Source organism: Talpa europaea (genome assembly GCF_964194135.1).
Source record: "Talpa europaea genome assembly, chromosome: 10".
In the NCBI taxonomy this organism is placed as follows: domain Eukaryota; kingdom Metazoa; phylum Chordata; class Mammalia; order Eulipotyphla; family Talpidae; genus Talpa; species Talpa europaea.
Window position 1 is genome coordinate 32,346,543 of NC_140077.1, and position 25,451 is coordinate 32,371,993.

The 25,451-nt window shown below is 41.7% G+C and overlaps 1 protein-coding gene across 1 annotated transcript in view; it reads left to right on the forward strand.

Annotated features, from left to right (window-relative positions):
* The window catches only part of GRID1 (glutamate ionotropic receptor delta type subunit 1), a gene marked incomplete at both ends in the record, with an annotated part of 601,422 nt that overhangs the window by 555,469 nt on the left and 20,502 nt on the right, over window positions 1-25,451 (forward strand). The window contains one exon of the mRNA XM_084245065.1: window positions 2,886-3,081. Coding sequence (XP_084101191.1) covers window positions 2,886-3,081 — 196 coding nt within the window. The remainder of the gene's footprint in view (window positions 1-2,885; window positions 3,082-25,451) is intronic.

Consider the following 25,451-nt stretch of genomic DNA (forward strand, 5'->3'; position numbering starts at 1 on the left):
TGATTTGGGTTCACAGAGACCATACCCGTAACAGACAGTGCGCCTTCATCTCTCTGTGGTGGGGGCACCTGGGACACTTCCTAGCAGTTGTTGCCCAAGAGATTCATTTGGGAAACACGCCCAGTGATGGGCACAGCTAGTGCCTCCTTCTCCAGGCTAAGCAACCCTCACTTGTCTGGGTGGGTGTCCCATTGGATGTGATATCTGTCTTCGGCTGGCTGCTGGTGTTGACTTGGAGCCTGCCTGGCTGACCACCACCTTCTCCTTTATTCCATCCCGTGTGTCCCTTTCAAAACTGTGCACTTGACAAGGGTATGAGTGCCCCAGAGATATGGTGACTTTGGGGTGTGACTAGTTGGTCCTGTTCAAACCTCCAAATAGCCCTTTGATAGGTGTATTCACCCTGAAGTGTCATGGCAGTCCCTACTGTGTGCTGAGCCTGTTAGTAAGCTTGGGAAACTTCTTTGGAGAAAGGAATGTGCATCTGAAATGGGAGAGCAAAGCCTCTGTGCAGACTTACGGCCATAAGACTTGATGGATGTCCTGGAGAGCAGGCCTGGGGCTGGCACAGAGAAGAGGGAGGTGGTGTTTTGGGTGGAAACAGTGGCTTTGCTGGGACAGAGATGGATATGAAGTGGTAAATCTTTGGACTGCCTACTTGTCATCCAAAGATGCTCCCTGAGCCTCTGACCAAGGGCCCAGTAATGAATACATACCAAGAGGACAGAGGAAATCTCCATTTCAAATGTGGGGCTGAAACCATAGTGTGGAGCCCCTTGTCAGTTACACATTCATTCTACAATCATGGAAGCTGCAGTAATTTAGAGCAGTTCAGTATTTAGACTCAACTGGGTAATTCATCCTGATGTCTCCCATTCATCAAAGCCTTGTGTTTGTTTGTATTACCATGAGAAAAATAAAAAATGTGGAGAAAAAAGAATTCCCCTCCTTTCAATACAGACAAATTATGACAGAGTTACAACCCTTGGGGCCTTTCAAGCAAAGGAACATCTTGCTTCAATTAGATATAAATAATGAACAATAATTAGGAAGATTTCTTCATCGGATTTGTTATTTTAGATTTCTTTTCATCTGTAATGTATTGCAACCAATGCTAAGCTCTGTTTCTGGACCGTGTAGTGGATTCTGAAGGAACACCATGGAGTGTGTCTCCAAAGCAGGGGAAACAGGCTGTGAATCTCATATCAGCCTTGGGCCCGGCACTGAAGATGCAAAGATCCGGCAGCTTGGGCTCTAGTCCTCCAAATTCTGATATTCTACTGGATGACCCAGACATACGATATTAGCACAGAATAATTGCTACTGGTCCCTGCTTTGCATCAGGCGCTGCTCTAAGAACTGAACACATACCACTGTTGACTGTCCACAGCAGCCCTCTGCTGCAGCCTCTGCTTCTAGCTCTATTATTAAAAGTTTAGGAAATTGAGGCACAGAGAGCTTAGCAGACTTCGCCAGGTTCACCATGTTAGTGATGGTAGAGATGGGAGGCAAGGCAGGAAGTTGGATTCCAGATTCTCTTCCTGCCTGTACTCTGGCATGATGCTCTTTTAAGCCATAGTGAGAACAGGCTGAAACGGATGACACAGACAGGAGAGGGCTGGTAATGGCTTCTGATGGGGAGAGGCAGCTGCTGGCTCTTCAAGGGGTGTGTAGAAGTATATTGGTGAGTGAGAAGTGTAGAATGAGAAAAAGGGATTCCAAGCAGAGGGAGCACCATGGCTTGGTGCCATAGGCTGCAACTGTGTGGGATTTCTTGCTTCAACATTGGCTATGGGCCTGGTGGAGGGGAGAGGCGAGACCAGAAGGTGGAGAGTTGTGTAGATCAGGTTGGGAAGATTGTTTCTCCTCATGGTGCTGATGACTCAGCGAGGGGGTGGGGATGATGATTTGGCTTGATAAAGGAGAGACAGATTTCTACAAGAGAAACACAGAGCTATCAGGTCACAGTCTGGAGAGAGGTTGGCTCACTGCTGAGCTTTGCATTTCTTGCAATTCTATTCTGCATGTGCCATTGTCTGAACCCTGAGTCAGGTATGATCATCCCAGGGCAGGTACGAACTTTGTATCAATTGGCCCTTCCTGGTCCCCTTCCCCAAAGAAGGCTTTCCTCCTCCGCTCCAGCTCAGACATCGGCTCCTGGGCCTCTGCTGCTGGGCCTTTCTCATGCACCTCCCTCCTGCACACCTAGCCTGAGCTACCTGCCTCTCCTCCATGTATAACAAACCCAAGGCCCTCTGAAGTGTTTTGCTGTATCATCATCATCTTTAAAATAATTGTCAAGATTTGAAAAACATGCTGCAAGGAGGTGCTCAAAAGTCAGTGATAGGATGGAAACTTAATATGACTGCAGACTTTGTGGGTGATGTGCCCCTTCATCAGCACAGCCCCTGAGTATGTCTATCCCATTCTCTGAGTGTCCGATCAGTTGGCATCGTTAATCTCTCCCAGCCCCTCTTTCCTATTCCAAAAGCATTTGAGTTGGAACCCTTCATATGCAGCCTGTCCTGTGGCCCTGGTTCTTGCATGTGATTGTCTGTCTGTGCGTTTCTGCAGCCAGACTCTAAGCTCTTTGAATTCAGCGATCATGTCTTTATCCTGTTGTCTCTTGGGCTTAGCACAGATTCTGGTTTTAGGTGCTCGGTGACCTTATAGAATTAACCTACACTGAGGAGATATGTCTGTAAAGGTACAAGGCCCTGGCAGGTCTTGCTCTGGGCTGAGGGACTTGTGCTGCTGGGGGTGAGAATGAAGAATGTGGCTGGTGGGCCACAGCCAGGCTTGGACCTGAGGAGGGCCCTGCAGCCCATTTAGCTCCCTGCAGTGTACAGCACACACTCACATTTCATTGTCATTTTGAATTTCAGGACATTCCAAGACCTCTCCAAGCAAGTGGAGATATCCTATGGCACCGTCCGGGACTCTGCTGTGTATGAGTACTTCCGAGCCAAGGGCACCAACCCCCTGGAGCAGGACAGCACATTTTCAGAGCTCTGGAGGACCATCAGCAAGAATGGAGGGGCTGACAACTGTGTGTCCAGTCCTTCGGAAGGCATTAGGAAGGTAGGCGGGAACAGGCTAGGGACATGGGTGCTGCGACAGGTCATTGGAAGGGCATCTCCTCTGAACACGCTGTTGCCTGCAGGGTGATTCCTCTTCAGCAGGTTAGGGCAGCACTTCTTACTGGCATGTAAATGCCAGGTGGAGACACACCTGCCCATTCTTGGGGGTAGAAGCAGCAGAAGGGCTGCTCATGGGTTACCGTCTAAGTTTTTGAAGGGACAGTGAAGCCCAGGCAGATGAAGTTCAAGAGAGGAACTGTCCTCCTCAGGACCTCATAAGATGGTGGCCCACTGCTCATCCCCTGTGGGAAGACTCAGCAAAAGCAGAGGTTAGAAGTGGAGGGAGTAACAGGTTTAGGAAGAATGGGCGAGACAGGGGTTTTGATGGGGATGGCCGCACACAGGCAGAAGGTCCAAAGCCCGCACTGGCCAATTGAGTTGGGCACATCTGTGGGACTGTGGAGAAGTCTGTGTGCCTGGGAGATGGTGGGGTGGAGAATGAGACTGGGATGGAGGCTGTCCTGGGGTAAAATGAGGGAGGACAGGGTAGGAAGAAGCCAGCATCCAGGAGAACATTTATTTCAATTATTAATGAGGTCATTTATTATGACCTCAACGTTCATTTATTTCAATTATTAATCACCCACAATGGCCCAAATTAAGCATGATTATCCCATTATACAGATGAGAATCAGAAACATTCCTGGTCAGGTTCTGACACCTGGAGCTTCACACTGGGGAGCTGGGCATGAATCCACCATTTGCTGTGGAGATGAAGGTTGAGGAGGAAGAAGCTGGTGAGATGAAGGCAGGTGTCGTAAGGATGCCACTGGCAGTGGTGTCCATCTGTCAACTGACTCTCACATGTGATGGTGGCTACTGTCCTGGAGGCCACTAGTCAATGATGTGAAAAAGATGTGCCTTGTGGCCAGCATTGCTGCCTCTCTGAGCAGACTGGCTACCCAGTATTTTCAGCAGGTCCTCTCTTCTTTCCTACTTTACCTACCTGCCACCTCTGTGCAACCTTCACATACACACACACTCTCTCTCTCTCTCTCTCTCTCATACACCTATCCAGTCAGCCTCAGCATCTCCTTTCTTCTATTCCACCTTCTATCCATCAGTTCCACTTGTGCAATACACACACACACACACATGCACGCACACCACCCGTTTCATATCTCTAGCCATTGATGATCGCTTGGCTTTATTACAGTGGGCAGTGGACATAAAGGGGAAAGTTTGGGGTTAGTTTGGGACCATCAGGCCACATCACCCTGATGTACATGAAGAGTAGAGTCCTTTGCAATCTGCTGGTCCTCCCAGGAGAGTCCGAAGGAGGGAGAGAGGCAGGGGCTTGAATTCAACTTCAGAAGCAGTGAGACATTAAGGCACATTAGGCCTCTAACCAGTGGAGACCACAGTTCCTGGCAGCAGAGCTTTGTATGGGAGCCTGATGGGCTCATATCTGCACATGGCAGTTCACTCTGGATGGCCCTGTAGCCACACTGAACAGCAGAAATTGTCTGGCTCTGGAGTGAATCCCAGCTCCACTACCCACGAGCAATGTAAAACTGAGCCACCACCCTTCCTGTCTGGAACCTGTCAGAGTTGAGCGAGTCCTGGAAACTTCCTGTTTTGTGGTCTCCTTAGATACTTAAAATATTTACAAGTACATGCTATGAAACATGAATGTTTACATTTAACCAGTTGACACCTTAATAAAAATCACATGAGGCAACATAGGTGTGTTATACCATGCTTATAAGATTTATTAAACCTCTTAATTTGTAGTACACTACAAAGGATGGTACTCTAACTTGAAGCTGCCAGATCTTCTTTCATCTCTGACAGTGAATCTTTGTGGCTATAGGTGACCTCATTTGGAGATAATGAATACAAAGTTGATTTAAAGCCTTTTATGAATGTTAGGCTTGAGCCAAATGGCCTTTGAGTTTGCCTTCTCTGCTTTCTTTGTCTCTCACAGAGAGACAAAAATTCCACACACATAGGAGTCTCATGAAGATTCATTGAAACAATGCTATAGAAATTACATCTTACAGAAGAAAAGGTAGCTGCTCTTGACTTTAACAAACCTCTGTTCATTACAAGACACTTTAAAGAAAATAAAAAGTCAAGCTATGCACTGGCAGGGGATATTTACCCTGTTTATCACCAATACAGGATTAATAGTAATATTATATGAAAACCTTTTACAAATCAATAAGAAAAGCTTGAGCAATTTAATAGGAAAATAGGCAAAAGACTTGCACAGGCCTTTTATAGAAGAGGCAATGCATGTGGCCAGTAACTATATGAAGAGAGGTTCAAAATCATTAATGATCCAGGAAATGCAAATCCAAACCATAAAGATATGTTATTTTACACCAATTACACTGGTACAAAATGGGAGGTGGTGGAGAGGATGGGAGTAACAGGTGGTTAATGGTTGGTGGGGGTGTGCTCAGTATAACCATTTTGGAAAGGAGTTTGTCATTCTCTTATAAAATAGAACATAGCATACCCTATAGCCCAGCAATTCCACTTAATGCATACACCCAAAATAAACTTCCACAGCACTCCAGAGATGAGAAAGACCATGATAACGTCACTTACAGAGCTCCAACCCTGGAAACAATCCAAATAGGCATTAACAAGGTAAAAATTGTATGACCTACATGAAATGAATGGATAAATAGCTTTGTGTAATAGTATGGAGAAATCTTAGCAGTAGATCATTAACAAAAAAAAAAAGACAATTTAATTTAGCCCAACTAATAGAAAATAGCATATAACATAATACCCCTGAAAATGTATAACACATGATTCCACAGTGATGATAAAGTACAAGATCCATAGTACTACAGATAGGACAGGCAAAGCAACAGGGAAGAGAGAGAGAGTCTTGGATTCAAGTCAGGGTAATGTTATCTTTAGATTTACGGGCCTTGAATTATTTTCTTATTTCTCATTATAATAAATAGCAAATGAGTCAATTAAAAGGACAAAAGGACAGGTGTCCTAATCAAAGTGTTATGATAAATTCCCTTTTGTACACCTACCTACTCTTCTAAATACATAAGTCCAAAGCAAGCCAGATGGAATTTGGCACCCACAGATGCCACCCCCTTTTACCCTTGCAAGCTCCTATGTGCCTGCCTATGCTGACTCCTGGTGTCCCTCAAGAGGGCAAACATCACCCTTAGAGCCCTCTGGAGGGTGATAAATCTGGAGATGGTCATCAGGGAAATGTCTTCTTGTCCTCCTACTTATCCCTAGCCCACTGCTGGCACATAAGAAATCATTCACCCTCTGGTGATATTTAAGGTCTTACTCATGAATAAAACAATACAAAAATAATAAGTAGTGGAAATGCAAATAAGGGATGCTTTATAAATGTCTATAGCTCCATGATACAGAATCTAATCTTTTTTTAGTGCATAGGATGTGTTACTTTTATGACACCTTCATTTTATAAACCCCAAACCGGCTTTGGGGTCACAAATCTCCCTCTTGCAAAGTTTGGCTCTCTAGGAAAAAAAAAATAACTGTCTACCAGCACTAGACAAATATTAAGGGTTTTATAACTAGTGTCATAAAAGTGAGTTTATAGTATTGTCAGAAAATGGAGTGCACTGCATTTTTTATTGGAAGAACTCAGATTCACTCTCACATCCTCCTTTTTCCTGTGCCTGTTTGGATGGCTACTGAACCTAAACGCTTGTTTGAAAATTTTCCTGACCCCTCCCCTTATGGAACTGCCTCTCACCCTCAGGCTCCGTCCTCAGAAACCTCGTGAATACCTGGAACATTGCAGACTAGCCTGAGGACAGGCATGCCTATAGTGCAGGCCACATCCAGAATCCAGAAATCAGAAGGAAAAGCCCAATAAGTTGGGAAGTATTTGGGGAGGAGGGACTTCTTTAAATTCTAAATAGCGCCTGCTTCTGTGCAGTGCAGACAGACCAGCAAAGGTGAAGACAGGACAATCCCAAGGGATGTCACAGGAAACTTCTTTAGCAAGGAAACAATGACCCCAGTTCTAATTTTCAGTTACTCTTTGGTGACTCTGGTTCCATTTCCGGAGACTGGGGGGTAGCGGAGTGATATCTAATTGCTAATAAGTCAAGGAGCTTGGTATCGAGGGTAACCTCGGAGAGCTGCTATTATTTTTAACTTGGGAGTGCTGCAGCTTTTAATGACTTGAAACCAATTTAGGTGGGAAATTGCTTAGCAAGAGGTGATCACTGTTCCACAGTATCAGAACCTGGGAAAGGGATTATGTCATGGCTGTCCCATCGCTGTGACCCATTCAGACAAGGAGAGGGCAGCCCTGTGTAGGCCCCAGGGAAGAGAGCAGACAGGAGTTTGGAAGGGCAGGGATGCTTATGTATTTAATATGAGCCTAAAACATATCCTTTTTTACAGCAAACCTTCCTGGCACCCTGTAAATCTCAGTAACTATTGGATTATCCCTGAATGAATCACATGTTTCCTGTCTGAGCAAAGAAACATAAAGCGGGAATGTAGTTGGTGCCATCAGTTAATGGATTACCCTCCCTGGTTTCTGTGATGGAAGAGAGAGGGAAGTAGTTTGGGGGTCTCTTTCAGGCTTGTCTTTTTATAGCCTTCTCTCGGGGAAGAGTTCCTGCTGGGCCTCTGAGAGAGGAGAGAGGTGGCTTTCCTTCTTAGCCACGCGCTCCTGTCGGACCTGAGACAAGGCTAGGGCAACAGTTGGCAAACTATGGTCCAAGGGCTAAATCTGGCCCACCACCTGTTCTTGTAAACAACATTTTACTGGCACGCAGACATACCCATTCCTTCACATACTGTCTAGGACTGATTTTCCTGCTGCTTCTGCTAAGTGGAGTCTTTGAGACCATGTTTCCCACAAAACTGAAAATATTTATGACCTGAACCTTTATAGAAAAAGTCTGATGATCCCTGATCTATGGCAGTGGACACTCCCTGGCTACTGCCCCGAGGTCGCTGAAATCTAATAGCCTATAGTCACCTCACCTCTAATAACACACAGACTCACCCAGGAACACAGCAGCTCGTCCTCCATCTCCAAGCAAGCAAGCATAACTAGTAGTGGCTCCCCTCGCTCTTCACCAGCTGGTAGCACACCAGCTCTGTCCTTTCTGATCTTTTTCAGGTCTGAATCAGGCCCAGAGACATCTCCCTCAGTGCCCTGGGACCCAGAGTTTTTCCTGGCTTGGCCAAGCCTCCTGTGAAATCTTTTGAGCAGTCTCTGTGTGTCAGGCACTGTGCCAGATGATCTACATGCATTATTTCTTTCTTACTAAGCAAAACTACTTGATTATTAGTATCTCCATCATGTAGAAATGGGGTCTGAGTCTGGGAGAGAGTAAATGGCTTGCTCAAGTTTACATGAGCGTGCATAAATGTGGCAAAGTCGTGCCTCCCTGGGGCGCAGCGGTTGAGCGCTGGGTTGCGAAGCTGCCTGCAGCCTCTGCAGCGCCGGTTTGATCCCCGGCAGCCGGCGAGGGTCCTCCCCCCCAAAAAAGGGGCAAAGTCCCCCAACCTTGCCTCTTCACATAGGGTAGCACCCCATTTCTGTGCCTCAGTGTGCCTTCTCATCCTTGCATAATCTTCATCCCCCTTCCTTTGTACTTTGTACCAAAGTACACAGATATATGCTTGGCTTCATTTTTAAAAGCCTTGCTCTTCTTCCCATGTGTTATAGCAAAGGTTATTTAAGCCCGTCGTTTTATCTTTGGATTTCCAAACTATTAAAAATATCAATTAGAGAAACTTTGAGATGCAGAATTGAACAGCAAGTGATTCAAATTTATATGATAATAACTTTGTCATATGAATTTAGACTTTAATATTGTTGATAAGGTTATTTTATTTTTCTTCTTTAGCTTGCTAAGCTTTCCCCAGTAACATCCAGCAGAACCCAATCTCTGTGCAGTGCCAGGGCTGACCTGGACTGCCAATTTATTAAGCCTTTCCATAAATCAGACCTAATATTTAATAACATTGTCAAATAGAGTACAGTGTTAATAGTTTAAATGTCAATCTTGGGCCTCCCCAGTGGTGCAGTGGTTGAGCGCTGGGTTGCAAAGCTGCCCTCAGCCTCTGCAGCGCCAGTTTGATCCCCGGCTGCTCCCCGGCCACCGGAGGAGGGCCCCACATGGAGCTCAGACCTCTCCTGCCGCCCGCTGCTCCCCTTAGCAGTGTACTTCGGTCCTTCTGCCTGCTCTGCTTCCTGCTCTGGCTCTGGTGAATTCTCTCACCCTCCTGCGCTTCTGACTATACCCAGAGCTTGAATAAATAAATAAATCTTTTTAAAAAATGTTTAAAAAAATAAATGTCACTCTTCACAGCTCATTGAGCTCTTTGAATAAATAGACAAGTACCTTGTTTCAGACCCTGTGACTGCCGATAGTATTTTTCAGAAGGAAGTTACTTTTGGAAGTAACAATCCTAACAGAAAGTAGTTTTTCCCACACAGTTAATATCACTGAGATCATAAAGTGTGAAAGCAAATGCAAGAGGAAAACAGGACTCACAACCCACAAGTCTTATTTATTTTCACACTGACCTACTGCCTGCTTTGCCAGCAGCCTGTGTGTGGTTACCGCCCATCAGCACCTGCATGGACTACTTCCCCTTGCTCGCTACTCTGGGACATTTGTGACAAAGCCTGTTCTCTTATCACATGCTCCCTGCCAAGTGTATGGAACCAACCCTTATGGCAGAAAAGATGTCCCTAGAAGGATGACAGCCTTCTACAGGAACTTTGGTGTCCTGCAGCCGACTCCATTTGGAAGGATCTAGATGACAGAAGATCCTGGTTCCTTGGAATGTTGGAGTGTCTAGTGAGGAGGGGAAGAGGCTTATATGGATGGCACACCATACTTGGGCACAGTAGGTTTGATGATCAAGAAGGCTTGGCCAAGTTGATGAAAGTGGTCCTTGACACAGGTTTGAACCTCTCAAAAGGGCCTGGTATGAATGAGGGGGCCCTGGGTGGTGGAAACCAGCAAGAGTGCTCTATACATAGCCCTGCATCCTCCAAGACATGTATTCTGTCCTTTCTCTGCTTCCAAGTAAATGTGAATCAGGAATTCTATGACCCTTCTTCCTGCCCAGGCACTCATGTTGGATAATCATGCATCTGTATCTCTTTTGTATTTGTTCAAAAGGCACCATCTCCATTTGGCAAATTGGAGACTAGCTTCTCCTTATTTATTCATTTATTCACTTATGCATCCATTGAAGAAAATAGTTTGAATACCTTCTTTCTAGGAGTATGGAGATGTGAACTTAAGTTCCATTATTGACTTATTTTAATCGTGGCTTTAGTTGAGTGAATTCGCCTCTCTGAGCTCCCTGAGACTGAGAAAGCCCTGCCCACAATATTGTGAGCTTTCCAGTGCATAAAGGGAAAGTGTCCAGAATAAATTATAGTGCAAGGTTGACATTGAGTCAGCAAATTGTGTTAGTACATACCATATGTTAGGAAAAGAAGGTTGTTAAAATATAAAGACAAATAATGCTTAGTCTTTTATGAGGTTTAATTGATAGGCAATAAAATGCACTTGTATTAAGTATTTATTTCATGAGTTAAACGATGGTATACAATTGAGTAATCACTACCAAAAACAAGATACAGAACATGTTCATCACTTTGGAAAGTTTTCTCAGGTCACTTTGTAGATAAATCTCCCTAATCCTAGATACAACCACTTACAAATTTCTAGTACTACTGGTTAATTTTTTTAAAATTTTTATTTATTCATACAAGAGCTGGGAACAAACCAGAGATGCAGGAGGGTGAGAGGATTCACCAGAGACAGAGTGGGGAGCAGAACAGGCAGACTGACTGAAATACACTGCTGAGGGAAGCAGTAGGCCAGACAGGAGAGGTCTGCTTCACCATGTGGGTTGCTCCCTGGGGATTGAACTCGTGATGAAGAGCCTGTGGATTGCTTCATAGTGTGGTGTTTAACCCCTTGTGCCACCAGGGATGCCCACCACTGGTTGAATTTACCTGTCCTATTATTCATATACATGGAATCACATAGAATGTATGTGTTTGGCTTATGTTGCATTTTACACAACTAAATGTCTATAAGATTTAGTCTCATAGTACAGTGTGAATAGTAGTACTTTTCATTTTTTTTTAGTATTATTCCATTGTATGAATAAATCTTAATTTATTCATTCTCCAATTGACATGGATTTTAGTTATTGCCAATTTAGGGCTACTATAAATAAGACAGTATGATCATTCTTAAACAATTTTTTTTAGAGATGTTTCCATTTTTCTTTGATAAATACAAAAGAATGGGCTTTCTTGTCACAAGGTAGAGTTGCATTAGCCTCTAGAAGAAACTGCATAACAACCTACAATGTGATTATGCTATTTTACATTCCCTCTAATAATATACTCCTGACATACTTGTTAAATTCTAGTTGCTGGACATTCTAATCAGCATTTATTGTTCAGTCTTTTTGACTGTAGACAACGTAGCAGGTGGAGTGTGAACAGTTAGTTCATTGTTTTAATTTTGCATTCCTTTGGTGACTAATGATGTGAGTACTTTTTTAAGTGCTAATTGGCCATCCACATATATTCTTTTAAGAAATATGTGCTCAAGTCTTTTGTTCACTTTTCCTGAGCACTTCAACTTTATCATTGCTGATTTAGATGAGTTTTTAAAAAAACTATATTGTAGATATGTGAATCATTGATCATTAAAAGAACTACAAATATAATGCCCAGTCTATAATTTGCCTATTCATTTCTTAATGGTGTTGTTTGAGCACAAGAATTTATTTTACTTTGATAAAAACCAATTATTTCAGTTTTAAATTTCTTGCTTTTCTTTTACAATTAATGCTTATTGTGTCCTAAGAAAGTTTTTCCCCACCTTAAACTTGCAAATTTTCTTCTAGGAGTTTTTGTATTTACATGTACATTGCATTTCAAATTAGTTTTTTGTGTATGAATTGAAGGAGTGGTCCAGGTTTACTTCTTTTTACACATATAAGCAGTAGATCTAATGCCATTTATTTAACATATTCATTTAACACATAGATGAGATGTTTGAGTAAAAATTGGCTGTCCATTATGTATAGGGCTATTTCTGGATTCCCTGTTCGATTCCATTGGTTGTTTTATCTTTATAATATTTTCTTAAATCAGGTAGTTTAACTCCTCCAATTTTGTTCTTTTTTGATTGCATTTCCATTGAAATTTTAGAGTCATCTTGTCAATTTCTTCAAAAAGCTTGAGATTTGATAACTATTATATTTTATCCATAAATCTTGGGGTAAGGTAGTGTAAAGGCCGGACTGGCCACTGTGCAGGTTTTCTGATCCCATGCAGACCAGGTAAAGGAGGAGTCAGAGTCCTCAGTAGTTTTGCAGGTTTTTTATTTGGGGTTCACCAGGCATATGGCAGGCAGGGGTGCTGGCTGGGGGGCTGGGAGGCTGGCAGGCCTCCCAGCCCCCAGCAAGTCTTCACTCTATCTGGGCTCTCTAGCGTTCGTTCTGCTGCTTCTCGGCTTCTCTTTCGGCTTCTGCTTCGGCTTCTACTGCTGCTGCTGCTACTGCTGCTGCTGGCGTCCCCCCGTGACGCCGCCCTTAAAAAGCACAGTCTTAGCTCAGCTGAATCCCATCTACCTATGCCCACACCCTACTCCAGGTGCCCGCCATCAGGCATGCATTCAGGACAAGGATCCATCATCTATCTTGATGGCGGAAGGGCAGAAAAGCCTGATATTTTCTTTACCCTACAGGTAGATATCTTTACAGTAATGATTCAACTGATCCATGAACATAGTTGTTCCCTTCAAAGCACCAGCCTATGACATTATTGATTTTCTCTGTTGTTACATTTTATTGATTTCAGCCTTGTTGTTAATTTTTTTCTTCTATTTACTTTGGTTTTAATTTGTTTTTACCTCTTCTGTTTTCTTAATGTTAAAACTTAGATCATTGATTTTATTCTTGTTTGTATTCCTAATAGAAACATTTCAAGCTATAAATTTCCCTTTAACCACTATTTTAGCTGAATCCCATGGATTTTTAGATGCTGTATTTTCATTATCATTCAGCTCAAAATATAAAGCATCAGACTTAGTCTTTTCCTTCAAGGTATCCCTACTGAGTTCTAAGGATAGCAGAAGGCTGTGATTTAATGTGGAAAAGGTTATGCAGACAGAAAGCTGAGATTGATTCTTAGTGAGGTTAAAATAACCCCATTCTGCGCACACATTTCACAATCCAAAGCCTTGATTTCTTTTCAGTTTTGAAGATCCTAATATGCGAATGTTAAGGAAAACTGGCAAACAGAAAATAAAATACATAGAAAAATAATGAAAACTCAGAGAGGAAATAAAGTCAGTTGAATTCCATATAAACAAAACCCATTTTATTTTCTACTAAATGTAGGGAATGAAGGAGGTTGTGTTTTTCCTGCTTAACAATGACTGTCTACAAAACCCCTTCGTGTGGTATTGGGCTTTGGCCACGTGGTTAATACACTTGAGCCTTCTTCACATTCTCTGCCTCTGTGATCCAAGTCAACTTCAACTGTACTAGGTTAATATCCTGTAATTCATGTCAATTTTAAAAATAACAAGAGGTGTTGAGATGAACTCTTAGATACAGTTGTCATTTAATGACCATAGAAAAGTTTAGAATATTCGTCCTAAAAACATACAGAAAAGAACCAAATATGTTTTTTTAATCACCTCAATAAGGTCATAAGAATTCATGTGTTTGTGTATGTATGCATGTAGTCTTTTGAATCTCTATAAAAATGTTATACCCTATGCTATAGAAAATATATTTTAGCTTGCATTTTTCTGACACTGTTATAAAACTTTACAAAAAATCATTTTAGTGGCTAATTAATATTTCATCAAGTAGATGTAAAATAATTTATTTAGACATTCCCTTCTTGATTGTCATTTGGGTCATATCCAAATTTTCACAAATATAAATAATATAATAAAGATATGCTTGCCTTATGTTTTTTCAGTTACTACATTTATTTCTTCAGGTCAAAATTTCAAAAGTAGAATTATGGTGTCAAAAATGGATATAAACATTTAAAGCTCTTGACAAAACATTATTATGTATTGCCAAAAGCAGGGCTTTGAATGAATTATATTACTATCTTTGGAATCAAAAAAAGTACTCAGGCTTTAGTGTTTTATTTTAAATCAAATCCTTGTGGATTTACCTTTAGTAGTAGAAATCTTTTTACAAGTTGGCATTTTTTCTACCTTTCTCATACCCTTGATTGTGATTTTTTTTTTCTCTCTTGTTCTTTATTCTTGTGTAGGCATTATGTATTTTTGCTTTATTATTCTGGAGACTGAAGTAGAACAGAAGTCACTTTCTTTTCAACTAATTTTTTTCCTTGGCCCACTTTAAGCATTGCCACCAGTGATCTATGAATTTTAATGGGTTTGAGGAAAGTGAGTAAGGTCATGGCTCACTGTCTTAACTTTGTTCAGTAGTCAGAATTGATATACAAACTCCTTCCTCAGATATGTACTTCTGCAACACTTTACAATTTGAAGTGTTTGGTCTTTTTTCCATTTATTAATCATTCACCTGTTCATTAATCAACTCATTTGCAAGTGCTGAGCTTAGTTAATATGTACAAGTGGACTTGATATTTTCCACTTAAAATGGAGTTAGAATTGGTATAAAATCAAAGTCAGGAGACTAATTTTGGACAATGTGTTATTTCAAAATAAATATTTTTTCTTATTTTAGCCAGTTTTCCTTCCTTCTACTGGAGCTTTGTGTTAATGCTTGTGCTACTAGATGAATTAAATCACAATAAATAAAATTGGAAAGATCTGGGACAGATCAGGTGTTGTGTTAATTTCTACCATGCATTAGCTCAATTGTGCTTCAACACACCTCAGATAGTAATGAGGAAAAGAAAGTTTGAAGAGGGCAAGGGACTGGCTGAATATCCAGCTGGAGTCAGTATTTGACCTAGGTTGTGAATGGAATAGTTTTCTCACTCCTGTATCTGTATTGTATTGCCTTGTGATACGCTGCAGAAGTGGAGGAGAAGCAAGAACAAAGTGAAGCCTCAGGTCCTGCCTGCCACTCACCTTTTCTTCCAGTCATGGGAAACCTGAGCAGTCTCTGTACCTTTGTATACCTCTGTACATGCTTCTTAGAACATCATTTCTTTGTCTCCCAGGCTGGGTCCTGGTTACCGCTACAGCCTTGCCAAAGCCTTCACTCTTCCTGAGCTCCCCAGAGCTCCTCCTTTCTCCAGGTAGGGCCAGAGGCTCCCTTAACACACCTGACATCCCAGAGCATAGCTACGTCAGATATGTCTCCATCCTCAGTGCCTGCTCTGTTGCATCCCCCACTGGACATGGAACCTGCCTAGGATCGGACCTGTCTCTTATTCATTTGTTTGAGCTGGGGCCTAGAGCTGAGGTAGGCACAGGGGTAAAATACCTGAACAAATACCCAAAGCCTTTTGTCCTTTTAAAAATCAAAGTAAATGTTCAATGTATAAGAAACAAAGTGTATGGAATGCAGCTAGATGCACCTTCCCTCTATGTGAATGGGCAGCATTTCTGGCACCCAGTTGCAGAGAAGGCCAGAAGGGGTGAGGAGGATCAGGGAGGACCTGGGGCTTTTAGTCTCCTCCATCAGGTTCCCATACAATTGACTAAGTTGGTGCCTTCCTAACCCCCTGCTGCTTAATTCCATTTGATGATGATTAGTTTGGGATAATACAGTCCAAAGATCACAGAAAGCCCCCACTGTGTCTCCCTTATTAAATTATTTTGCTTTGGGTTTTGAGCATTGCCAAGCAAATCTTGTTATGAACTCTTGAATTACTTTCTTTTGCGATTTTTATAATTTGGTAGGGTAAGCTCTGGAATCAAACCAATACCTGTGCCATCATGCTAACTTTGATTATTTTCAAATTCCTCACAAGAGGGGTGGGAGGGTGTTCATTCCCCTTCAATCTGAATTTATTTTTCAGATTTCCTCTGCTCCATAATTTGCTTTGTACCCAGGTCTCATACACTTCACCTTAGTGCTGGCTATAAACTTGGGCAGATTCCGAACTATTTGTTCCACTGAGTAATATTGCTTTGGGTTTTATGACTTAAGTTTTTGCATTTGAAGGAAATTGTTTTGTGATTTGATTATATTAAAATCAAGAAGCGATTACTGATGAAAACAATTTTGATTTATTGTGTCAACCAGATTGTTGGCAATTTTTGTTTAGCTTATTTTTCTTTCCATTTTGTTGATATTAATGTTGTTTGTCTAGGAACAAAAAGGGCGTAAGGGAGGAAGGAAAATAACATTTATAAAGAGTCGTTGTGTTGTGGTATTGTGATTATATCCTTTTTCTTTTCCAGTGAAGGTATTTTTATTTTGAAAATGAAATTGCAAAACTCAAAAACATTAAATAGTTTGCCCAAAGATCATCAACTTTTTCTACCTTCCATGTATTTATTATTATTATGAGTTTTTTTTTTATCATCACCATCATTGTTGTCATCATCAACAATGTAAAATCTATTTGAGTAGAAACAGTACTTTATATTGGGATAGTTTTTTTTTTTTAATGTGTCTATAAAACTTAGGAACCCTTTAACTTAACACCTACTTGTTTTGTTTTTCTTTTTTTTAAAGATTTATTTATACAAGAACTGGGGTACAGTCAGAGGCATGGGAGGGTGAGAGAATTCACCAGAGACAGAGCAGGGAGCAGAATAGGCAGATGGACCAAAGACACTGCTGAGGGGAGCAGCGGGCGAGACAGGAAAGGTCTTTTGTGCCATGTGAGTTTCTTCCTGGTGGGTCGAGAATCGAACCCGTGCTGCAGAGGCTGTGGACAGCTTCGAAGTGTGGCTCAACCCACTGCACCACTGGAGAGGCCCTGGGATGGATAGTTTTTTACTCACTATCATAGGGTAGTTAAGAGTGCCTTTGGATCCTACATTTAAACTTTTTAGTGTTTGTATGTGAGTGTGCATGTGTTTGTGCTTGCATGTTTGTATGTGTGTGTGAAGAGGGGTGGGGGAGTAATTCAAATCAGGAAGCGTATAGAAACAGTAAAAACTCTGACAAAGAAAACAGAAATGGTGAGGAACTTGATTTTTTTAAATCTTAAGCCTGAAATTTGGTATTGTAATGTTTTAAGTCTTTTCACATGCACGTGGTCTTGGACCTATTACTTACAGCCCAGGTCTTAGACCTCACTTAGTTACAGGGGGAAGTGAGGAGAAGCGATCACATTCTAGTTAGTTTTTGTTTGTTAGTCCTGGTTACACAACCAGTGTCCATCAGGGCAGTGGCCCTACCAGGCCCCTCTGATGGTAAAGTTTTCTGATTCTTTGACATTACAAAGCTATACATTCTGGGCCTCCCCGGTGGTGCAGCTGGTTGAGTACAGTGCTGTGAAGATGTCTGCAACCTCTGCAGTGCAAGTTCAATTCCCAGCTGGCCAGGGAGCAACCCACATGGCGTGGCAGACCTCTCCTGTCTCGCCCGCTGTTCCCCTCAGCAGTGTTTTCGGTCATCTGCCTGTTCTGCTCCCCACTCTGTCTCTGGTGAATTCTCTTACCCTCCCACGCCTATGGCCTGTACCCCAGTTCTTGTATAAATAAAATAAATCTTTATAAAAAAGCTGTGCATTCTGCCAAGTAGAACCCAGAACTTGTTCAGTTGTGAGAGATGGGAGTTCAATTGGATTTATTTGATTAGAATGTCACCTCCAAATGCTTTCAGGCTATTATGTGAGCTCTCCCTTTCAAGACTGACATTTTAGCAAAAGCTATAAAGGAACGCTTAGCCACAAATGGGGTTAGAGAATGAGACTCTTCAACGTAACACCCACAATAATGTCTCCCAACACATTCAGGAATAGTATTTAATATTAATTGTGATCACATACATTTTACTGCTTCTCTTTCCTTCCAGCATAGTCTGAGTTGCCAGTTTCCAAAAACCCTTTATGGCTAAAGAAACATTAAGAGGAGTTGGCTTCAGATAACAAAGCCACCTTGATCTCAGGATATATTTTCATGGATCTCACTTGAACTTTGTCTCAATGAAACCAAATGCTCAGTTAAAGCCACAGTGTTTAGCGAATAGAACATGTGATTTGAGTCAGCAAGAACTGGGTTTGCTTCTTGTACCCATCTTTTCTAATGGTGAGATACTGGGCAAGTTAACTATCTCCCAACCAAAATTACCTCATCTGAAACATAGGAATAATAACACTGCGTCCTTGCAGAGTTGTAAAGATTAGAGGTGATGTTCACAGATTAGTTCTATGCTTTGTAAGACTATTTTAACACAATAATTCTCAGTGTGGTCCTTGGATCAGCAGTACCAAGCATCATGTGGGAATATGCTGGAATGAGTTAAAAATGTAATTTCTTGGGGCTTCCTGTAGAGTTAATGAATCAGAAGCTATAGAGGGAGAAATTATCTGTCTTTGAACTTGCCCTCCAGGTGATGCTCATGCCCTCTCAAGTTTGAGAAAACATGTTGAAAAATTGTGTTTATTGATATTGTTTTATTAGTATTAGCATTTGATATCTCATTCAGCCTTAGAAAGTGACTCCTAGACAAAGGCCAAAGGTGCTTATTGATGCTATCCATGAAAGTCAGTCTCTGAAGAGAGAGCAGGATGGAGAAGGGTGGAACACAGCCCTGGAAGGGCAAACAGGACATGTCCAGCCCTGCTCACTTTGATTCAAGGTCCTGGTCTTCCAGGATTCTAATATTCATTCCTCCAGCTCTTCACTAATCATTTTATGCAATTTTTTTTCAGCACCAACTGTATGCCAGACATCAAGCTAGTATAGTGAATGGGGCATGCATGGACAAGGACTTACACTCTTCCTTGTGTGTGTCTATGTATTGTGTGTGTGCACACTCATGGAGTACCTGCACAACTCTGTCCCAGTGCTTCTCTATGGGATATTTGACCTCAAGTATACCTTCCTCTATGTTGCCTGGGTTCATATATTCACTTACCTTGTTTTCTTTCCCTAGGATGATATTTTTTATTCTGTATTCTTTTCTCTTTGTAATATATTTTGTATCTAGGCAAACCAATTTACTCTACCCTTAATCTTTCCTATGGAATAACTCAGGCTAGATTATTGTTTATCATGGTCTTTGGACAATTTAAAATTTTGACAAATCATTGAAAATCAATGAGTCCCTTTGCCCTGCTGAGGAACTTGTTTATTGCCCTTAGTTTTGCTGATGGTGTGCAGTTTCAGACCTTGAGGAAGGGAGCCATTGATTCTTCCAACTTAGGACTTTTCCAGTTCCTTCTCCTTTGGAGTTGTGAAAACCTTCTCCCACTGGAACAATACTTGGTTTACTAAATAATATTGTTTCCACAGAGTACCAGAGGTCCCGGAAAGAAATGCAACCATAAAACCTTCATAGGGTCAGGTGCTGTAGGCAGACATTATTAGCAAACGTTTGACCAGAATCCAGCAACAGAAGAGAAAAAACAGCATGATATCAGAGCCAGATGCTCAGGGAGCTCTCTGTGGCTCTTTGGGGCTACTGATGTTGAACTTTTGATGTGGCAGAGAGGAAGGCCCTTTGCAATCAAGGTGACCTGGGGAGACATTCAAGCTCTGTCAATAGTTGATTCTGTGGTCTCGGGTACAGTTCTTTTTGAGCCTCAGTTCCTTTGGAAAATGGACACAGTTTGTTCTGTGTTTATCCTATACTAACTAAGAAGAAAATGGATGGAAAATCACAAAGTAGAGTGCTTTGCAGGACGAAGATGTAAAGTATGACTTTCCTTTAAAATTTGATTTCAGTCGCCTTGGTCTCACAATTCTATGGTTTCCCCTCTTCCATTTAAGGCTCTGAGAGCCTAGAGCCATAATATGCTCTCCCTTTCTAAATCCACTCTTAAGGAAAAAAAAACAGAAATTGATTGACCCAGAAGTCTGTACCATTGGATTTCAACTTTAGCGTGCATCAGGATCATGGAGAAATTATTGAAAATGGGATTGTTGGATCCCACTCCCCAAGTCTTATTAAGTGAGATTGATAAGAAACCTGAGAATTTACATTTATTCAAAGTTCTCCAGTGATGCTGATCCTGCTAGTTTAGAGAACACACTTTGCACTAGTGTGTATCATACACTTTGAGAAGGCAAAATTCGGAGACCTTCAAGACTATCTGAGCTTCACTTCCATTTTTACAGACCAGTAGTAAGTTTACTAATTGGGCCGAGACTGTGACCCATTCTAGCAATCTTTCTAATTTACCAGGCTGATGACTGAGGACAATTTCAAGAGTTACTTACCCCATGGCAATTACATTTTAATGAGGATCCAGACTTGAAGCTGTAAGAATGATGCTAGTGATGATCATCGCAATCATGAGAACAGTGTTATTGTTTGAATTCCTTCATTGCATCAGGCAATTTGCATTCTGTCTCTTCCTGTGATGAAATTTTGAGGTGGACTTCTATTCCTGCCTTCTAGATGAGGTCATCAGTTTGAGAGGGCTCAGGTTACTGAACAAACATGCAAGGGGCAAGTCTAGACTGCAGACTGGCTCTCATCTGCATACCATGCTGTGCTCTCTAAGATATGGAGTTGAAGATTCTACAAAGGAAGTGAAGGAACCAAAGAGAATATGGTACAAGAGAAAGGGTTTTGCTGGCCTGAGAAATTACCTGTCACCTTCTCCACCCCTAGCTTTGCTCTTCTGTACTATGTTAGTCTTGGACATTGAAACAGCAGGATGGGTGCAAAAATCCTCTTGCAGGACTAGTGTCTGGCCAACAGAGACATTTTCTGCTGTTATAGTTTTGGTACATCTCATTCATCTTGGTCCTCTTGCCCAGGCAATGGATACCTCACTGGGACTGCCATGGCAAACCTGCAGGGTTACCCCCTATATTGAAGCACACAAATACATACATAAACACACACACACATGCACACACACCCATGCACACGGGGCTTCTACCTACCAGATTGACTCACTGCCTCTTTGGTTGTATTCTCTCATTTGCAGCTCCATTCTGTTCATTCTGGCCTGAAACAAGGAGCCAAATTGACTTGGTCCCCCTTGGGCACTTTAGGAAAGTAGCCCTTACACTAATTGTGGGAGTTCAGTGCCATCCCCCCTCCCAAAGAACCAGGTTTGCTGGCTGTTGTTTTTAGTCCAGAGCTAGTGTTGTTTAAGTCCAGGGGTAAAGGTCATTATTTTTCACTTGTGGGGTGTCAGGATTCTCCAGCCTCCTGTGGTAGGCTTCTGAGTGGTCTTCCTGTCTGGAGTATCCTATTGATGTCTACCTTGTATTTTCATGTCCATTTAGATGTCCTCTTTCTATTCTAAGAGATCAGGGAGGGATAGGCTCCTTATCTCCAGGCATAGGTCTACTTTTCCTGAACCCTTTGTGGTTCTCTAGGCACATGCTACCTGACTCCACATCTCTGCTGCTTCTCTGGGGGCTGTGGTCCTCACACTCACACATGGACACACACTTACATATATGTATACATGAACCCACATTCTCATGCATACTTTTTCTTGTTCTCGTACATACCCAGAGTGCATTGTTGATTTGGTCAAGGTAGAGCAATGCCTGACGGGAATGGGTAAGGTGGCAACAAGGATGTTTCAGTAATAGTTGGCAGGTTGATGTCTGGAATCAAAGTGATATCTGAATGGAAGAGGAGACAGTTGGCATTGAGCCTCACTCTGTACCATGCATAGCTCATTGCAACAATTTCACATTCAGCATAGATCTCTAGGAAGTGATATTAGCCCCCAAGACTGGAGGTTCACCAGAGAGCAGGAATATGACAATGGGTTTATCTTTGTCCAGAGCTCTGGTCCTTCACTATTTTGCTCAAGGAAGGGGCATGAGCACAGGAAAAAATAAATGCATGCTGACCTGCAAAATATATGGGCAATCCAGGAGATTGAAAGAAACCAAAAGAAATCACCCATGCTGCCATCAACCAAAGATGACTGTGGCTAGTATTGGGTACTTTGTTTTGACTCTTCATAAGCATAATTTAAAAAGAGCATCACAATGTCAGTCCTCGATTATAACAGATTCATTGCCACTTAACAGTATAGCCCTGGTTCACATGTATTTAGTATTTATCATATGCCTGGCAAGACCCTACGAATGTCATATAGATTGAGAGGGTTTAATCCTTATCAGAACACTGTGAAGTATGGGCCATTTTGCATCCAGTGAAAATGAGACCCACAGATGCTCAGCAACTTGCTTGCACTCATATACCCAGCAAGCAGTGAGTTGGCTTCAAATCCAAAAAATTGGAGTCCAGAACCCAGAATGACTCTTGTTTGCCACAGATAGTTGTCTCCTTGCCTTCTGAATGAATGCTTTTATAAACACCTTAGTAATGGTAATATAATATTCCATCATCAGTACTAGCATTTACCTAGCTGATTCTCAATTGTGAGCCCCTATATTTTTTCCAATTTCTTACTAGGTTAAACAGTGTGATCTTAAAAACCTTTGTACAAACACCTTTCACAAACTGGAAAATTCTTTAGAATAAATCCTTGAGGGTGGAATTGCTGCATAGTTCACATTTTAAAATCATTTTTTCTCCCTACCAAATTGCCATTCCAGAAATATCATGCCAGCCCACAATCCTACCAACAGACTGTAAAATTTTCCTTTTCTTCACAGATGGTCTGGGTTTCTCCTGTTGCATCTTGTGATTTGGCTCAGTGCAACATACAGGTGTCATTGTAGCCAGGCTTCAGGCTGCGAGTGGCAATGTGCTGCCATTTAACGAACATGACCCAGGAACTAAGACCTGGGGTGCTTGAGAGGACCAGGCACCATCTTGGTGGGTGAAGGATGGATGCAGAAGAGGCACTGGGTGTGCCACTGGATGGTTCATGTTTCCAAGGAGCCCCAGGTATCCCAACAACTCTATCCAGAGATGGTGTAGGCCCCCATGTGCCTGCTCTCCCAATGTTTCAGTTCTATGCACCACCCCTTTTTTTCAAAAGAAGACAGTTGTCATTCCAGTATGTTTTGTCACCAGAATCATTCCCCTAGAAAATGCTCAGAGGACAAGGATGTTAGGAGCAGTTTTCCTTGTCCTCCTTTCACAAGCTTACGTAGGGCAGAGGGAAACAGGCTTCTTTAGAGCCAGGCAGAACTCAGGTTGACCTGACTGTGCTGTTCACCATCTGGTCTTATTTGCAATTAATCATTTTATTTTTCTGAGCCTCAGTTTCTTCATCACTAAAACAGGATTAATGTTCTCCCCTCTAGAATTATATAATCAATGGAAAATAAATCAGGCTTCTGAAGTCCCTGGCACCTGTCCAGTACCTGGCACTTCAGATACCTGATTTCCTTAGCACTTCCTTTCTCATCACATTTGTGTCTGAGGTTTGCTGCACCAACATTCTCTTTTTTGGGAAACAGTGTGGTTGCTTGGCCCTTTCCAAAAGCAGTTAGGTTGGAGTAGAAAAGCATAATGAGGCTCTTGCCTTGAAGTCTATTGTCTCTGAAAGTTCGTGCTCCAAGTGAGTTCTGGGAAGGACAGAATCAGCGGTGCAATGAAAAGCAATGCAATCTCATTTTATTACCAGTGTGGAGGAACAGAGAATGAGTCATCCAATATCCCAGCTCACTTGTGGCTGTGTTTATGGTGCCCAACCTTCCTCTAGCAATCTAGGCTGAACATGTTCCCTCAGTGTTAGGGAGGATGCTCTAAGCACTGGGGCCAGACACCCTCATGGTCCTGATCACTTCCCATTTGTAATGCTGTAGTGCATAGATGGACTGGGACAGAGTAGACTTCAAGGATGGACTTGGATTCTGTTTGCTAAGATGCTTGCTGGGAAACAAGCCGGGGGTGTCTCATCTACCTGCTACTGTCCAGGCAGCCTGGGGATGGATACCGGGATGTCCTTGACGTTCTCCAAAGCCAAAACTAATCTTTCCCTAAAATTATTGCTTCTATTCTCCTTTATATCTAAACCAAATATCTTTTTTTTTTCTTTTACTTTTAGAGAAAAGAGGTGGTGAAACAAAGCAAAATGTAGACCTGGGATGTAAGGGAGACTTTTCCAAGTGTTTTGGTAGTGTCAGGGAGCCAGTGGTCCCAGCACTGGAGAGTTCTGCCAGGCTTTTGCTTGGTGTTAATGGCTAAGGGCACCTCCAGGTGCCAAGGGCACATGGGGGTATGGACATCAGATTTGTGCCTACATAGTATGTGATAGTGTACATGGTGTAACAAGATGAAAGAAATCCTTTTAACCACTTCATCCTAAGAATGATCACTGATCACCCTCCCTTATGTAGCAAACCTGTCCTTTGGCATATTATATTTCACATATAGTAAAAATAACAGTGCATCCATCATATTGTTTTCTGCTTCTTTATTTTATCTATCTACCTATGCATTTACCTATGCATCGACCCACCTCTGTCTATCCATCTATCCATCTGTCTATGCTTCTGCAGTCTTTTGTAATTACTATCTATTACATAAGGTCACATCACACTCTGGAACCATAATTTATTAAATTATTTCCCTCTGTGGAATATTTAAACTGTTCCCATGCTCACTCTGTACTTTTATATTAGATTTTAAATATCTGTCATTTCTTTAAAGTACATAGCAACATTTGGGTTATTTTTTAGATTAAATTTTGAACTTTCTAGTTAGAGGATATGAGGGTTTTTTTTTTTTCAAATTTGTCATTTTTTTTAACTTGAAGGAAAATGTGTATTAAATTTGAGAAAATCTGAAGCAAAAAAAGCAATTTATTTATTCTGAGAATTTACGCATGACATTTTATTTTAATTTTCATAGTTCTTTTCTATACTTAAAAGTTTTTTTATTTTATTATTATTTGCAGTGAGATTGGTTTACATTGCTATTGATATTATGAAAGTATAAGACCTCTCCCTTCACTTGAGTTACCTTAGCACTCTGCCACCAAAGCACTCTTGTGCTTTGCTCTTGTCCTGTCCCTCTCCACCCGCCTCTGAATGCCTCAGTTCTGTTTCAAGAGTTAATTTTTAAGTTTGTCTTTCTCTGACCCTTTGTTTGGTTTCTCTAAAGTCTCTATAAAAGATATATAAGTGAAACCACATATTTATATTTTTCCTTCTGATTTATTTCACTTAGTACAATCCCCTTCTTCTCCATCCATGTTAACAAAAATAGCATGAACCTATCATTTTTGATTGCCGAGTAATATTCTATTATGGATATACCACATCTTCTTAATTCACTCATCTGTTTTTGAGCATTTTTAAAGGTTCATGCCATCTATATGCTATCACTCTCTGAAGGGTTGTGTCATTCTGTGAT